Here is a 16132-nt window from a genome sequence, read left to right on the forward strand (position 1 = left end):
CTATCGGGTGCTTCGTGACAGACACCGGGTGAAACCAGGAGGGTCCGACGGCCCAAGCGCGCTCCCCTCCCGTCCTGCTCCCTGGACAAGGTCCCCTGGCCGGGCGACCCCGGCATCCGGGGACCAGGCAGCTCCGCGGCCAGGTGAGGGTGCGAGCTCCACGCCGTCCGTCCGTCCGTCCGTCCGTTCCGTCAGGCCGTGCCGGGCGTGAGGCCATCCAGGCCCCGCTCCTCGCCCGCAGGTGAACGGGAGGCCGTGGAAGCACCTCTTCTGCAGGGAGCACAGCCCTCGGGGTGAGGCCGGGCCGGACTTCCGCCCACGTGCCTCCTGCGCGCGCCCACCGCGGGCGGCCCCTCCGTCTGTTGGCGTCCGGTCTGTGCTGAGATCCAGCAGCCCCGTCGCCCACCCTGGGGGGCGGGTTCCGCGATGGCTCCCACGCTACAGAGGAGGCCTCTCGGGGTGGGGAGAGGTCGGAACCCAGGTCTGCCTGGCCCCTCCCTGGCCAGTCCTGTGATCCGCTCTGGAAGCTGGGGCAGGGGGGAGGGGGAGGGGGAGGGGGAGGGGGAGGGGGCAGGGGGAGGGGGGAGAAACCTGCACGGCCAGGGTCTGTGCGGAGGGGGAGGGCTGAGTGAAGGCGAGAAGCCGCCAGCCTGGCAGGGAGGGAGGGGCCTCTTGTTAATGGCGTGGACCTGGGGCGGCCCGGGCCCCTCCAGGCTGAGGCAGGTGGGGAGTCGGACCGGGCAGGGAGAGCCCGGACGGCCGCCTGGCCCGGCCGCACCGGACCCTCCGGCTGCCCGCGTGGCTTCCACCTCGGGTTGGAGGGGAGGCGGGCCCCTCCACGGGATCCTTGACCAAAGGGGCTGCGGCGGCGGCATTGCCAGAACCAGGTGCTTTCTGTAATGACCGCCTCTCGCCAGGTGCCCCGGCTGCTGCCGACCTGGAACGACCACAGAGCGACCTGAGGGGCGGGCGGCGGCTCCAGCTCCCGGGCGCGCGGAGGGCGGGCGGGTCGGGGCGATAGGGGCGCAGCCGCTGAGATGAGGGTCCTCTGACCACCGGGTACCCCGAGCCTGGCACGCGCCTGACACAGCGGCACACGCCGGCGTGAACCGAGTCCCAGCGCCCGCTCCTCGGCTGGGCGTCCCCGGGACCCATCGCCCCCGGTCCCCCCTCCACCCCCCACCCCCATCTCCGGGGCCCGACAGGGACGCTGCAGGTGGCCGCGCCTGGGCTCTCGGCTGGTTCAGTGAGAGGCTGTCACACGTAAGGCGCCGGCACCGCTGTCACTGTCACTGTCACTGTCACTGCCATCTGGCCTGGCCCCTGCTCTGCCGAGGGCGCCCCATAACTGCCCTCGCCCCGGACACCTCTGCGGAGTGCGGGGTGCAGGGCCAGGCCCGGCCCGGAGCTTTCATACCGTTACTCATTGAAACCCCAACACGACTCTTGGAGCGAGGCTGTGTTTTCTGCCTTTTTTCACGCCTTTTAGCAGCGAGGCGGCAGACCCCTGCAGGGATTCCGACTGTAACGAGCGGAGGGACGTTCCCGCGTTTCCGGTCTCTCCAAGCACATACATGAGGGGCGCGATTTGTTCCTGGGGGGCCCGAGAGACCCACGCGCCTGCGGATCCGGATCCGTGGGCCTGGAATGCTCTGTGGGAACCCCGCCCCCCCCCCCCCCCCCCGGCCGCTGAGGCTGCCTCTCCATCAGTTTTGGGGGGAGGTTAGCCGCGGGCAGCCTGGCTGCAGAGCCGGCTCGGAACCATCCCGTGTTCCTGCCTGCGGCCCTCGCTTTCTCCCTGTGAGACGCGAATAAGCCGCTTCCTCTCTCTGTGTGAACGCAGAGGGCGATGGCCGCTCCCTCCAGGGCTGTCGTCAGGATTCAACGGTTTCAGAAACACCAGCCTGGCGCCCTCTGTGCCGCTGCCCTGAGCGCGGTGTCGCCGATGACAAGCCCAGCCCAGGCCCTGCCCTCCCGCCCAGGACAGGACGGCTCCCTGACCCGCGGCCGCCACGTCTGCCGCCCAGCGACAGCGCTGCGAGGGGAGGCCCCGCCCACTCCCGGGAGGCCCCGCCCACTCCCGGGAGGCCCCGCCCACTCCCGGGGCCAGGGGTCACTCACTGGTTCTCCAGGTCCTGGATGGTGTCAGGCAGGGGGAGGCCCCGAGTCTCCGGGAGGAAGGGTAGGACAAAACTGGAAACGATGAGGATGACCCCGCAGATGAGGGGGGGCAGCAGGGGCAGAGCCTGGCGGGCCGTTATGATCAGGGGGCCGACCACAGTGCCCAGCCGCCCTGCCGACTGCAGGAAGCCGTCGGCCGTCATCCTGTGGGCAGAGGGCGTGGCCCCAACCCTTGTCATAGCTGGCACTTTAGGGGGGATCTCACCAAAGGGGGGCATTTGGCTGGGCCAGGAGGTGCCAGGGGAGGAAAAACTGGGCTAAGGGAGTTGCCCTCCTCAAGGTCTCCCTTAATGTCGCCTCCTCCATGGAGCCCACCTAGGTTGTCCCTTCCAGCATCCTTCTGGGCACTCTCTAGGGCAGGGCCCACTCCGTGCTGGTCTTAGGTGGTTGGGAGGCCCTGCGTCCCAGCGTGCGCTTCTGTATAACATCGACAAGCTCCATCAATGCACATCCGAACGGAAGGATGGACAGCGAGTACGCGAGCACCAGGAGTGAGGGAACGCGCTGGGCTGGGAGTCAGGGAACGGGGGCCACTCCTGCCGTCTATCGAGGAAGTCCTTGGATTGGAGTCCTTAAGCCTCAGTTTACCCAACTGCCCAACGTGGGGTGGTCTCACGGGACCACGGGTTTTCCGTGTCCCACGGAGGCTTGGTTCTGAGGGTAACTCTGCCAGGACAGGGAGGGGCAGGAGGAGGAGGAGGGGTCCCCACTGGACCAGGGCAGCTCTTGGCTCCCTCACCAGGGCTCTGAGATTCTACCTGCACGGAGGGAAGGGCTGCTCTGAGGCCCTGGCTGAGGGCGGCCTTTGGGGGAAGGACGCTGGGCCGTGCGCTCAGCTCCATGTTGGCAGCCGGTCCCCTCTGCCCTCTGCCAGGTATCCCTGGATGCCCAGCCCTCCTTGCCCTCCCCACTGGCCCTCTGGGTGCCCCTTTCTCGCCCACCCCGGCCTGGCAGCCCTGCCTACCGCAGTGAGGTCGGGAAGAGCTCCGACTTGTAGACAGAGAAGCAGGTCAGGCACAGGCCGAGGCAGCCCTTCCCCAGGACGGCGAAGGCGACACGCAGGCCCTGCCAGTCTGGGAGAGGGAAGGGAGATGGGGTCTGCGGAGAGGGGCCCGGCCAGCCTGGAGGGAGGCTGGGCTCCTCACAGGCCTCCCTGGGCCGGAAGCGGGTCGCTGGCAGGGCCAGGCCGCCAGGGCCAGGCGGGACTCAGGGCAGGAGGACCTCATGGCAGTGGCCAGGGGGCTACAAGGCAAGAACCCGGCCAGGTCTGGGATGGGGGAGCTGGCTGGCGGGTGGCCATGGCCGTGTGGGGCCTCTTGGCCCTGAGCGCCCTGGGCCCTTCCCGTGAAGGAGAGGGTCACGCGGGACCCAGGTACCCAGAATCCTTCTCACTGTCCCTCCGCCTGCCTGTGGGGCCCTGGGGTCACAGAGAACCACGGGGAACAGCAGGTTCACGGGAGCCCAGGTCCAGGCTGCAGCCGCCCTGCCTCCCCGGGGCCTCCTGAGCAGGAGAAGGGACGGGAGAGGCCTCCAGGCATCGTGCCTCCCGCAGGGAGTCAGACCGGGCGCGGCAGCCCCAGCTCGCTGCCTCCTGCTCCTGAGAGACAACCACACACTTGGCACCTGTCCTGCCTCCTCCAGCAGCTTCACGCCCGTCCCGCCTCCGGCCCGAGGCTGGCCCAGCCCTGGCTCCCGCTCTCGCCAGCCTGACTTCCCCGCTCTGACCCGCGATGTCCGTAGGGACACGGGCGGGCTGCTTGGGGACGGGATCCTGAGATGACATGGCAAAGGCTGCCACCATGACAGACGGGCAGAGCTGGGGTGATGGGCCCGGCAACCTCGGGGCCGGGAGGGGGGAGGCCAGCGTGGTAAGTGCGGCCGTGGGCAGGCAGCGAGGACCCAGGCGGTCAGCAGGCCGTCTTCTCCCGCTGCCCTGGCCTCACCTGGTGGGACCAGCACGTTGGCCAGGACGGAGAGGCCTCCCAGGGCCTGGGCGCTGGCCAGGACCACGCGGCGGCCCAAGGACCTGAGCAAGACGGTGCTGGCGGCCCGGCCCAGGAAGTCCACGGCCCCGAAGAGGACCTGGAGGAGGAAGATGTCCCGCCCCAGGTTCTGCAGGTCAAGACCAGCCCGTAGTAGGAGATCATGTGGGAGAAGCTGCAGGGCAAAGCCAGAGTCGGGGAGAGGCCCCAGCCTGCGCTGTGGACCCCGGAGGCTGCAGAGCACCCGGGAGCGCCCGGAGGCCTGGAGGCGGGAAGGAGACCTGGATGGTCCCTCTAAGCCAGTGATGGCGAACCTATGACACGCGTGTCAGAGGTGACACACACACTCATTTTTTTGGTTGATTTTTCTGTTAAATGGCATTTAAATATATAAAATAAAGATCAAAAACATAAATCTTTGTTTTACTATGGGTGCAAATATCAAAAAATTTCTATACATGACACGGCACCAGAGTTAAGTTAGGGTTTTTCAAAATGCTGACAGGCCGAGCTCAAAAGGTTTGCCATCACTGCTAATCCGTCAGAAAGAAACGTGAACACACAAAAAGCCTGCGATCCAGCCTGTTCTAAGACTCAGCAAATGTTTGCCATCATAACCCAGACACCCGCATGTGGTCAAATACAGCATAAAATGGACGTTTCATAACCTTCCGTTTTATTTCAAGATGAGTCCCCATCGAATCCGACCCTCGCTTGTCAGCAAGCCCTCCTGGAAGTCACGTGAACGGCAATCGCTTCACTAAGGGGACTTCTCTTGGTCCCTGGTGCCCTTGGGAGCCAAAACAGGGGCTGGTGGGCGGGGTGAGGCTCCCTGCGCCACGCGGGCCCAGTAGGTGAACCTGGGAGAGGAGACGGCTGGCCTCGGCTCCAGTGCCCCTCGTCACCTCGGGCAAGTTACTGCCGCTCTGGGCCGTCCCCTCCTGTTCGTGGGGGTGTAAATGCACTTATCTCACAGGGTTGGCTCCAGGCACTCAGCCCGCTGGGGGTGAGTCCAATGCTGACAAGCAGGGGTCCGCTCCAGCCTCAGCCTGACCCCGGCCTCCCCCCGAGCTGGCCTCTCGCGGAGCTGGCCTCCAGACCGACCACATCTCCACACACTGCCTCACTCCTGCCTGCCAGGACCCTGCCTCCTGGGGGGCTGCCTGTCCCAGGCAGAAACACACCCCAAGAGGCCTGCAGGGTCCCCCCACACACACAGCGCTCCCTGCCCTCTGCAGCTCTGTCCCAGAGGGGAGGGGAGGGGAGGGTGGCGTACTTCACCACTAACAGACAGCAGCTTCTCCGGGCGGAGAACGGGCACGCGGAACAGGTCCAGCAGCGACTGGCGACTGGCGGGCCTTCGCCGAGGCCACCTCCTCCTCCATGCTGGACATCAGCACCTCCGGGGAGAACAGGCCACCGTGAGGATTGGGGCGGTGGCTGGCCCCACCCCCATGCCCGGGAATGGTGTCAGAGTGATGGGGGAGCCTGGCCTTGACTGCGGAGGCTGGAGAGCCCTGGGGGTGAGGGGGATGGGGACAGGCAGCGTTTGCCCTGCCTTCTGGCTGAACTTCTTCTGCAGACCTGGCCACCCACTCAGAACCAAGGAGAGTCTGTGTCCCAGCTCTGGCCCTCTTGGCAGTTACTGTACCAAGCCCACCTTCCCTCTCATTCACCAAGGCTGGCATCAGGGCGTGCCAGCCACACGGGCTCCCTGTGCCCCAAGTGCCCATCCAGCCTCCTCCAGCACTTCTTTTTTTTTTAAATTTTTTATTTTGTCAACATTTATTTGCTCTTTGCCCCCCCCCCCCGCCTGGACCCGGACCCGCCCCCAGCCTGCCCTCTTCCTCACCGCCCCCCCCGCCCCACTCAATCACCAGTCCCTTGTCTTCAATCTCTCATCTCCACAGACAACTGGTTAACCCAATCACTCTAACTCACCACCAGAGACCAAGTCTGGGTTGGGCCATCTGGTCAACCCTGTTTCTCACAGTCCCCACCACCGCCAGAAACTAAGTCTGGGCCTGGTCCTCCTGTACCTCTGAGCCCTGCCTGCCCTGTGCTCAGTTCAGTCCTGCTCAGCTCTAGCCTGCCTCCTCCTAGAAGCCTTCCCTGATCCTCCTGCCCCAGGGCATTTTGCCTCCCCTCATCTTTGGCTGCACACCCTCCACACCTGCTTCCTTGAGAAGCTCCCTTCAAATAAGAGAGCCTGTTTCCCCAATACATGGAGAAGCCCATGAGGTGAGTGTGCAATATATGTGGATTGAGGTGGTGAATAATGAGGTGGTGGTGACGTGGATATGTTGTTGATAATGGTTGTACTGTTATTGGTGGTGGTGGTGGTGGTGATAACAGTCATGATGGTGGTGAAGGTAATAGTGATGGTGTTTTGTAGAGATGCTGATGGCGATGTCAGTAATGGTATTGGTGACGCTAGTGGTGATGAAGATTAAATTGATAGTGGTGGTCTGGAGGTGATGATGGAGGTGGTGGAGGTGATGGTGGAGTGTGGATAGTTGTAATGCTGTTGTGGATGGTGTTGATATTAGTGGTATTATTATTATTGGTGGTAGTGATGGTAGTTGTGTTTGAATAGAAATGATGATAGTGGTGGTGATGGTAGTGATGAGGATGGTAATGATGGTGATGATGGTGACAACGGTGGTGATGGTGGTAGTGATGGTGGTGGTGATGGAGGTGGTGGTGGTGGTGGTGATGGTGGTGGTGATGGTGGTGATGATGGTGGTGGTGGTGGTGGTGATGATGGTGATGATGGTGATGATGGTGGTGATGGTGGTGATGGTGGTGATGGAGGTGGTGGTGGTGGTGGTGATGGTGGTGGTGATGGAGGTGGTGATGGTGGTGATGATGGTGGTGGTGATGGTGGTGGTGATGGTGGTGGTGATGATGGAGGTGGTGGTGGTGATGGTGGTGGTGATGATGGAGGTGGTGGTGATGATGGTGGTGATGATAGTGGTGGTGATGGTGGTGGTGATGGAGGTGGTGATGATGGAGGTGATGGTGATGGTGGTGGTGGTGGTGGTGATAGAGACGGTGAATGAGTGATGTGGTGAAGGTGGTGATGGTGGTGTGATGATGGAGGTTGTGATGGTGGTGATGATGGTGGTGGTGATGGTGGTGATGGTGGTGATGGTGTGGTGGTGGTGATGATAGAAATGGTGCAGGTGACAGTAATGGTGGTGATGGTGGTGGTGATGATGATGGTGATGGTGATGGTGATGGTGGTGGTGGTGGTGATGGTGGTGGTGGTGGTGATGATAGAGACGGTGAAGGTGACAATAATGGTGGTGATGGTGGTGATGATGGTGATGATGATAGAGATGAAGGTGACAGTAATGGTGGTGATGGTGATGATGATAGAGACGGTGAAGGTGACAGTAATGGTGGCGATGCTGGTGTTGTGTAGAGGTGGTGATGGTATGGGGGTGGTGGTGGTGTGGTGTGGGCGGTGGTGAAGTTGGCGGTAATGCTGATAAGACCTGGTGGGTGCCCTCCCCAGCCACGCCCCTCACTCAGTCACCCACAGCAGCATCCCACCTCTATGGTCAGGGCCTTCTTGGCTTCCCGGTGGCCGTTTATCCTGGCCGCCGTTTTGAGTTCCTGAAGCGCTCGCTCTGGTTTGCCCGTGATAATGAGCAGCGTGCGGACTCGGGCAGCCACCTGTTAAAGAAGTGGGCGCTGCTGGGTCTCTGCTTCTTTCACGCAGGCCGGGCCCTCCCCGAGTCAGGGGGCGGCAGGCCCTCCCACTGCCGTGGGCGTGCGGAGATGGCAGCCACGTCTCCAGTGCTAATGCCAGGCCGGGCGGCGCAGTCCCTGATGGTTTCAGATGAGCCCTGACGCCTGGCCACCTCTCCCCCAGGCCCACTCCATCTGGCTTCCTGGCTGCCAGGATCCTGCCCATCTGAGCACTGGGCACGGCCAGCACACAGGCTGCCCGGGCCTGGGGGATCCTCGGCCCTTTCTTTCTTTCTTCTTTTTCTGGGGCATTTCTATGGCAGAAAGCGTACGTCATGCTGAATTTAAAAGCAAGCAAACAAACAAACAAAAAACACACAGCACACGTTGAAAACATCCCCGTCAGAAGAGAATGGTTTTATACGTGAGTCAGCTTCCTCCCGGCGTCAGGGCAGATGGGCAGGGAGAGGGTCTCCCTGGTGAAGGGGCAGAGCCTTCCCAGCCGACAGGCTCTCGGCCCCGTTTGCAGTCAGCCTGCCTGGGTGCCAGGCCGCCCCTGGCGCTCACATGTGTGGCCTCGAGCAGGTCTCTGGACCGCTCTCTGGGGCCTCAGCCCCTCATTGGTGTTACCAACAGCACCCAGGACGCCCCTCAGTGCGACCGGGGGTGGGGGGGCTGCCGAGTTAGTGTAATTATGGGCTGTCTTCCTTGTTGCTACGGAGCCTGTTGATGCAACAAAACTCCATGTGGTCAGTGGCTGTGTTTGCTGCTGTGGCCGCAGTGCCGACAGCCATGTCTGGCGCGGGTGGGAGCAAGGTAAACATTTGAGAAGAAATGAATGAGCCCTTAGGACTCGCTACACCCCAAATCGACGCACCTGGGCCCTGAGCTCCACGCTGACTCACGGGCACAGAGAACCTGTGGGGACCTGAACTTGTGTTTGTTCCTGCATCTCCCCCCGCGCCCCGCCCGGACCCCCGCTCACCAGCCCCAGCAGGTGTTTGCAGACCCCAGGGATTTTTGTGGCGCCAACATCATAGTGAGGATGAATCTTCCTGTATCTGATGCCGGTCCGCACCGACACGGATGCCACAGGCCCGACAGGTGACGTGCGCGTGTCGGGGGAGGGGAGGACGCGATGATGCCCATGTGCGGGATGGGGCCCTCAGACCTCTGGCTGAAATGCCCTGGAACTCTGAGTCCCAGACCGTCTCTCACCAGCCAGGGCTCCGCTCACAGCGCTCCCTTCCAAGGCTCTCAGCATTCTGGAACCCGCGGCCGGCCAGGGTGCTGGGGTTGTGGGGCCCCCTCCCGTCCAGCGATGCTCTCCCCAAGGGAAAAGGCCCCACACTGTACCTACAAGGATATCAGGAAGATGGCAAAGAAGGGCGCCGACATGGCCAGATGGAGGGCTCGCCAGTCCCGCAGGGCGAAGGCCAGACCACCCAGGACCATCTGGCCTGTGCAGTAGGTGCATCCCAGGATCGTCATGGTGACCGCCCTCCTGCGGGTCGTGGTCCACTCCACCACTGAACGGCGAGGGAGGGGCAGGTGAGGGCCGAGTGGTGGCCTTGAGCCCCACCCTCCCCTCCTCCCCGGACAGGAGGTGGCCGAGCCGGTGACTCACTGAGCGTCGTCGAGGTCAGGATGATGCCGGCCAATCCGAAGGCATTCAGAAACCGGAGGCCACAATAGACGAGGAAACTGGGGGCAATGATGGCGCTGGTGGTGGCCAGGGCCACCTGTGGGCAGCACCAGCTCAGCATGGACTTCCGCCCAAACCTGTTTGGGGAGAAGCACAGCGGGGCCTGGAGAGGGCCCTGGGTCATGGAGGAATGCGGGGGGCCTGCAGGAGCCGCATGTGCCCATGCCAGTGCAGGCGGCACCTCCTCCTCGGCACCCAGGAGCACGTGCAACTGCGTGACACAGAAACGGCAGCGCCTGCTCTCCGCGGGCAGCATAGCCTCACTGTCAAGTATGGACTTTGGGCCCTGGCTGGATAGCTCGGTGGTTAGAGCATTGTCCCAATATGCCAAGGCTGTGGGTTCAATGCCCGGTCAGGGCACACACAAGAATTAACCAGTGACTGCATAAATAAGTGGCACAACCTCTCTCTCTCTCTCTCTTCTCTCTCTCAAATCACTCAATAATTTTTTTTAATGTAAAATTATTACAAGAAAGAGAGAGAATGGGTTTGAGTCCTGCTCTGCCCCTCCTGGGTAACCTTGAGCTCATGACTCAATGTCTCGGAGCCTCAGTTTCCCCATCTGTAAAATGGAGGCATTCACCATGACATGCTCGTAGGGCTGCTTGAAAATCAAGACACTGAGCGAAGGGACTGAAGCTGAGCCCGGGGCCCTGGGCAAGCCAGCCAGCTAGCTCCCCGCCTGTCCGTGCTGGTGACAGGGGCTCCCCGGAGACGACCCACACCCCCTGGAGGGGCCTCCGCCCGGTGCCCACACGCTCACGGGGGCTGAGCCCGGGGGCCCTGGGCAAGCCAGCCAGCTAGCTCCCCGCCTGTCCGTGCTGGTGACAGGGGCTCCCCGGAGACGACCCACACCCCCTGGAGGGGCCTGCGCCCGGTGTCCACACGCTCACGGGGGCTGAGCCGGGGGCCTGCCAGCCTGAGCCGCTGCCTGCGTCCAGCTGAGCGCGTGTTCGATGGGAGAGAGGAGGGCAGGCCTGGGCCCTGCCTGTCTGAGCAGCACCCGGGGCAGCAGCACCCGGGGCAACAGCACCCAGAGCGAGGACGCCGGCCCACCCACTGACGTCCGGGGCCACACCGGCTCTGAGCTGGCTCACAGGGCCCGCGGACCATCGCCCGCGGGGGGAGCAGAGGCTGCACGCCCCTCCTGGTGGCTCGGCCCTGCCAGGCTCAGGGTAGCCCAGGCCCACAGGGAGCCACAGCACGAGGCCAGCACTGTGCGAGCTCGGCCCAAGCTCCACGTGGTTCACTCACTATGACCACCAGCAACCCCAGGGCGGGGCTGGGCCCCCTCACAGGAGGACCTGCTTCAGGAGCCAGGACGCGCACGCCGGAATGGGACTCAGCGGTGGGACCGCAGGGCCGGTGCCCAGGGCCAGAGCTGGGAAACCTTCATCCACTTACGACGATCACTGAGCCACCGGCGGCCCTGGGGACGCCCCCCAGCCCCTGCCTTCTCGGAGCGACGTCTGGTGGGGACACGATGCATGGTGGTGCCGCAGAGGGGGCTCCGCTGAGGGCGGGGCAGGATCCCACTCCGCCGCCTAGAAGGCCCTCTGAGGAGGAGCCTGGAGCCGAGGCCTGCGTGCTGGGCACCAGGCAGGAGTCCCCTCTCAGGGACCATGAACCCTCTCGCGACATCTCTGTACCCCTGCCTGCCTCTGCACACGCACACACGTGCGCACATGCACGCATGCACGCCCACACACATATGCACGCACACATTGATGCGCACACACATGCACTCACATGCACACACTCACATGCACAAACGCACGCACACGCCCACACACACACGCCCACACACACATGCATGCACACATTGACGTGCACACACATGCACACACTCACATGCACAAATGCACGCACATGCCCACACACACACGTGCGCACACACATGCATGCACACATTGACGTGCACACACGCACACACCCGCATGCATGCACACGCGCCCACACACGCACGTGCACACACACATGCATGCGCACACACATGTGCACACACGCACACACATGCATGCACACGCCCGCACACACGCACGCACACTCCATGCTCATTCCCCAGCAGCAGCAGCAGGAGGACTCACCAGCAGGAGAGGAGGCCCCAGGCCAGGGCGCCCAGCAGGTTCCCGGCCATGAAGACAGCCTGGCCCACGGGCTTCAGGCCCTGGCGGCCGCACACCAGGCCCCACTGGAAGGGAAGGAGATGTGCCAGCCGCTCGGGGCGAGGACGAGCGGAGTCGGGTGGCAGGGAGGCCCAGCCGGGAGTTCCTAGCCAGGACCGCCTGCTCAGCCCGGGTCCCGCGGGTCCGGCCGCCCACCCTGGGGCCCCCCATCCCTGGGGCCGGGTGAAGAGGTGGCCGGTGTGCGGGCCGCCGGCCTCACTCTGCTCGCAGCCACCGCGTGGCACAATGTGCCAGGGCCTCGCGTCTGAGTGGGGAGGCCCCTCGGAGTGGACGGTGTGGGCCTGGGGGTTAAGCCCAGCTCAGTGCTGGCTGCGGCTGGGGCGGGTGAGCTCCTGCACCTTGGAGCCCGTTCCTCGTCCGGAAATGGGGCTACAGCTGCTTCTCACAGGCTGTGCCTCCAGCCCGGGGCGGGCACCCCTGACCTCTGCCCCCGCCCCGCTCCTCCCGGTCAGTCCTTTACAGGAGCCTGACAGCTAAGCTCCTGTCTTTCTCTGGGGTGACGGGGTGACGGGGTGACGGCAGCGGGAGCCCCGTCCCTGAGGGGCATGGTCCCCTGCAAAGTGACCTCTGGAAAACGCAGTCAGGCCGCAGCACTGCCTGCCCAGAGCCTCAGCGACGTTCCCCCCCTCCCCCCCCCCACGTGGCTCCGCCCTCCCCACGTGGCTCCGCCCTCCCCACGTGGCTCCGCCCTCCCCACGTGGCTCCGCCCTCCCCACGTGGCTCCGCCCTCCCCACGTGGCTCCGCCCTCCCCACGTGGCTCCGCCCCTCCCCACGTGGCTCCGCCCCTCCCCACGTGGCTCCGCCCCTCCCCACGTGGCTCCGCCCCTCCCCACGTGGCTCCGCCCCTCCCCACGTGGCTCCGCCCTCCGTTCAGCACCTCCTGCTCCCTCAAGGCCCCCACGGCTCCCACTCAGACCTCGGCCTGGACCAGACTGCCCCACCTCCACGTGGCTGATTCCTCTCCTTGTAACCCAGGTCTCACCTCCCATGTCCCCTCTTCAGAGAGGCCTTCCCACCTGCCTGTCCCTTCCCCCTCACCGGGCCTGCCTGTCTCCTTGGTGCTCACTCACGACACGGAGGCGGGACAGGAGAGGGACCGGGAGCCAGGTTCCGGCCCCCAGGACGCTTTAGCTGTGTGTCCTGGGGCAGGTCACTACACCTCTCTGTGCTTCTGTTTGGTCCTCTATTAAATGGGGACGTAATACGCCCAGCCCGTGAGAGCACAGTGAGGGTGTGCGGCAGGGAGAGCATTGGAACAGTGCCTGCACGTCCCAGGCGGAGGTGAGGTTTGCTCCGCGGTTATTAAGGGTTTAAATGTTGACTGATTCTGAATCCGCCAACAGAATGTACGATCCTAGGGCTCCTGTTGGGCCTGTGGCCCTGGCCGCACATCAGAATCGGCCGCGAGCAAGTTGAGGGAGTGGCATGTCGTTTCACTGCAGGTGGCCGGCCGGCCCTGGGAGGCCTGAAGGAGGAAAGCTATTGGGGGGCGGGGGGCTTACCTCGGCCACGACGGTGGAGGTGAAGGTGCTGCAGTCGTAGACCCAGCCGTCCACGCACGGCTCCGTGGCAGCCTCGCTCCAGTTGGTGGCCGTGGCGTTGGGCGCCAGGAGCTGCCACTGTGGGTGGCGGAAGCGGCGACACTGCTGGGGCTCCTGGTTGGGGCCCCGTGGGATGGAAATGAGCAGAAGGACCTCCCGTGTGAGGTTCGCGGGGGCCTCAGAGCTGCTGTCCAGCATGTGGGCCCAGCAGCGGTGGCCCGGGGTGGCCGCCGAGAAGTTGTCCAGGAGCATGTGGGAGGGCAGGAAGATGGAGGCGAGGAGGAGGGGGAGCACCTGCAGGGTCTGGAAGAGGCCCACGCCCCCAGCTCGCTCCAGGAGCTCCGAGAACGCCATGGCCAGGGCGGCCGGCGCCCCGGCAGCTCTCCTGGGGCGGGGGTCAGGGAGCCCGAGTGTCCGGCCTGCTGCCCGGAACCACTGGCGAACACCGGCCCCCGGGCCCGGGTCTGCCTCGATCACCTCTCCGCACAGTTGAGTCCGGCCCAAGGTGACCCCGATGCGCGTTACCCCGTTTCTAGGCGAGACCACACGGATGCCCCACGCCCCGCAGAGCGGACGCTGTGCCGGGCTACCTGGGCGCCTGGCTCTCCAACCCGGAGTGAAAGGTCAGGTCGATTTTTAAAAGATAATAAGATGCGACGCCTGGTGTTTCTGAGTTACCTCGTGGAGGCATCTCCACCAGCACTGTCTCCGTTAAAGATCAACCTCCACGCGGCTCCTGGGTGAGGAAGTGCTCGGCAGCCCCGCGGGCGGCTCCACGTGTTCCTGAATCTTAAACTCGCAGGGCCCTCCGCACGTGGCCCCTTAAATCAGGAAACGTCGGCCTAACCTTCACCATTTCAGGCCATCGCCAAAGCATGGAGGGGAGGCCCGGGCAGGGCCCTCCTGGCTGGACTAGGAGGAGGCAGGTGGGGGGGGGGGGGGTCGGAGCTGGAGGAGGGCCCGCGCTGGCCCAGTCTCTCCTTACCTGTTGCCGCCTGCCAGGCAGCACTGGGAGCCCAGCTCTCAGGCCGCACTATTTTGGGACGCTTCTATTTTGAGGTTCAGGTTGCCTTAATTAGATTGTAAGCTTGGGGGGTGGGGGGGCCATGGCTACAAGTTCCTGGCGTCCCGTGGAAGCCCCTCTGTGGGACCTGGAGCGGCCGGCGTGCGGACCGGGAAGGAGTAAACACGCCCCCTGGGCCCAGCGTCTCAGGCCGCCCGTGTGGTGTGAGGAGGCGTGAGGCCAGCCTGGGCCCCGCTTCACGGGGGCTGCTGTGTGCTCACATCCTGCCTCCACCCGCACTCACTCACTGCAGCCAGGAGAACACCGGCTCAGAGAGGGCAGGCAGCTCGCCCACGGTCACACAGCCGAGTCAGGGTTCAAACCAGACTCTGAAGCCTGAGCCGCCCCAGCCAGTTTGGCTCCGTGGCTACAGCGTCAATCCACGGACGGAAGGGTCCCAGGTTCGATTCTGGTCAAGGGCATGCGCCTCGGTGGCAGGCTCGATTCTCGGCCCTGGTGGGGGAGGGCGTGCGGAGGCAACCAGCCGCTGTGTCTGTCTCTCCCTTTCCCTTCCACTCTCTCCAAAAGTCAATGGAAACAAAGATCCTCGGGTGAGGACTAACAAAATGGACAAGGAAAATAAAGCCCGCTCTCGCCGATGCCCCGGGCCAGCTGCTGGGTGGCCTCGCGCCTGTCCCGGGCCAGACCTCGGCGTAAGGCTGGAATTCGGGGTCCGGGTCAGACGAGGGCCGGCCAGGAGCCCGGATGTGAGAGGAATCGGCGGTCAGTCCCGAGAGCGGCCGAGTGCTGTGCGGGGACCCTGAGCTCCCAGAACCTCCCCGGGGACGCGGGGAACTCGGCCAAATGGCATCAGCCAGGAAGCCGAGGAGTCGGGTGCCAGGCCCCGACGTCGCAGCCGGGGCTGCTTCCTCACTCTGCTCTCCGGGCAGGAATTCACTGTACATTTTAAAATAGCAAAGAGCGAGACGCGGGGAGAGAAGCCACTCACAGTAATGCACCGAGGCCATCGGGCGGAGCCCCGACCTTCACGGGGCAGAGCTGTGCTTGAGCCATGTGCGCACACCCCTCCCGGGCGGGAGGGCGGGCCATCCTCTGAGCGGCCACCCCCCCCCCCGCCCCCCGCTGGCCCGGGCCCTGGCCTGGGGAAGGACACGCCTGGTGTTGCTGTTTCACACCTGCGCCCGGACCAGCGACCACAGGAGTTTCCCGGGCCCAGGAATCTGCATCCGCCACCAGCCCCAGGCGGTCCTGCTGCCCTGGGCCCCGGCCTTCCTGGCAGAACTGCTGGGCTAGAGGAGGCCGCTGGGTCCACGGCGGCGGGAGAACCCTTCTACCCTTCTCCTCCCCGTGCTTTAAACAGGTTCTTCCTCCTGCCCTTTGCCGGCCGTGGGCGCCCTCGGCGTTGCTTCCTGCAGGAGGTCACGCCTCCCGGGCTTGACAGAAGGCTCCAGGAATTTCCAACCGGCTCTCTGTGTCCAGGCCAAGGAGTTTTTCATGTGTATTTTCTGTTTTTTTCTGGAGCCGCTGGGGGCAGGGCTTCCTACAGCCGCTACGCCACCTGGTGGTCACAGCCGGGACTGCAGCATTTCCAGCATCAGCATCCGCTCATCCTTGCTTAGGCGCCCATCCCCCAAGGTTCCCAGGCCCCCCGGAGGGAGAAGAGGCTTAAGGGGGGGGGGGGGGGGGGGAGACAGGCAGCCTTAGATAATAGCCGCCAAGTCCTCCAAGTGTCTCGTCAAATTAATTGTTGTAAATTGAACCCTTGGTTCTCATTGAACCATAATTGCCATTGGGGTTGATTTTCCCAGCCAAGGGC

The 16132-nt window shown here is 64.1% G+C and overlaps 1 protein-coding gene across 1 annotated transcript; it reads right to left on the minus strand.

The window, feature by feature from the left end:
* Nucleotides 1–1997: 1997 nt before the first annotated feature.
* SLC22A11 (solute carrier family 22 member 11) lies at nt 1998–13893 on the minus strand. Its single transcript, XM_036323937.1, is given in 13 exon segments — nt 1998–2325; nt 3146–3254; nt 4125–4304; nt 4307–4338; nt 5440–5468; nt 5470–5514; nt 5516–5563; nt 7722–7822; nt 7825–7844; nt 9220–9388; nt 9487–9641; nt 11652–11755; nt 13254–13893. Coding segments are annotated over 13 exon segments (1593 nt in total). The 5' UTR covers nt 13647–13893; the 3' UTR covers nt 1998–2117.
* Between the last annotated feature and the right edge of the window lie 2239 nt (nt 13894–16132).

This window comes from Myotis myotis, unplaced genomic scaffold (genome assembly GCF_014108235.1).
Source record: "Myotis myotis isolate mMyoMyo1 unplaced genomic scaffold, mMyoMyo1.p scaffold_m19_p_10, whole genome shotgun sequence".
NCBI classification, from domain to species: domain Eukaryota; kingdom Metazoa; phylum Chordata; class Mammalia; order Chiroptera; family Vespertilionidae; genus Myotis; species Myotis myotis.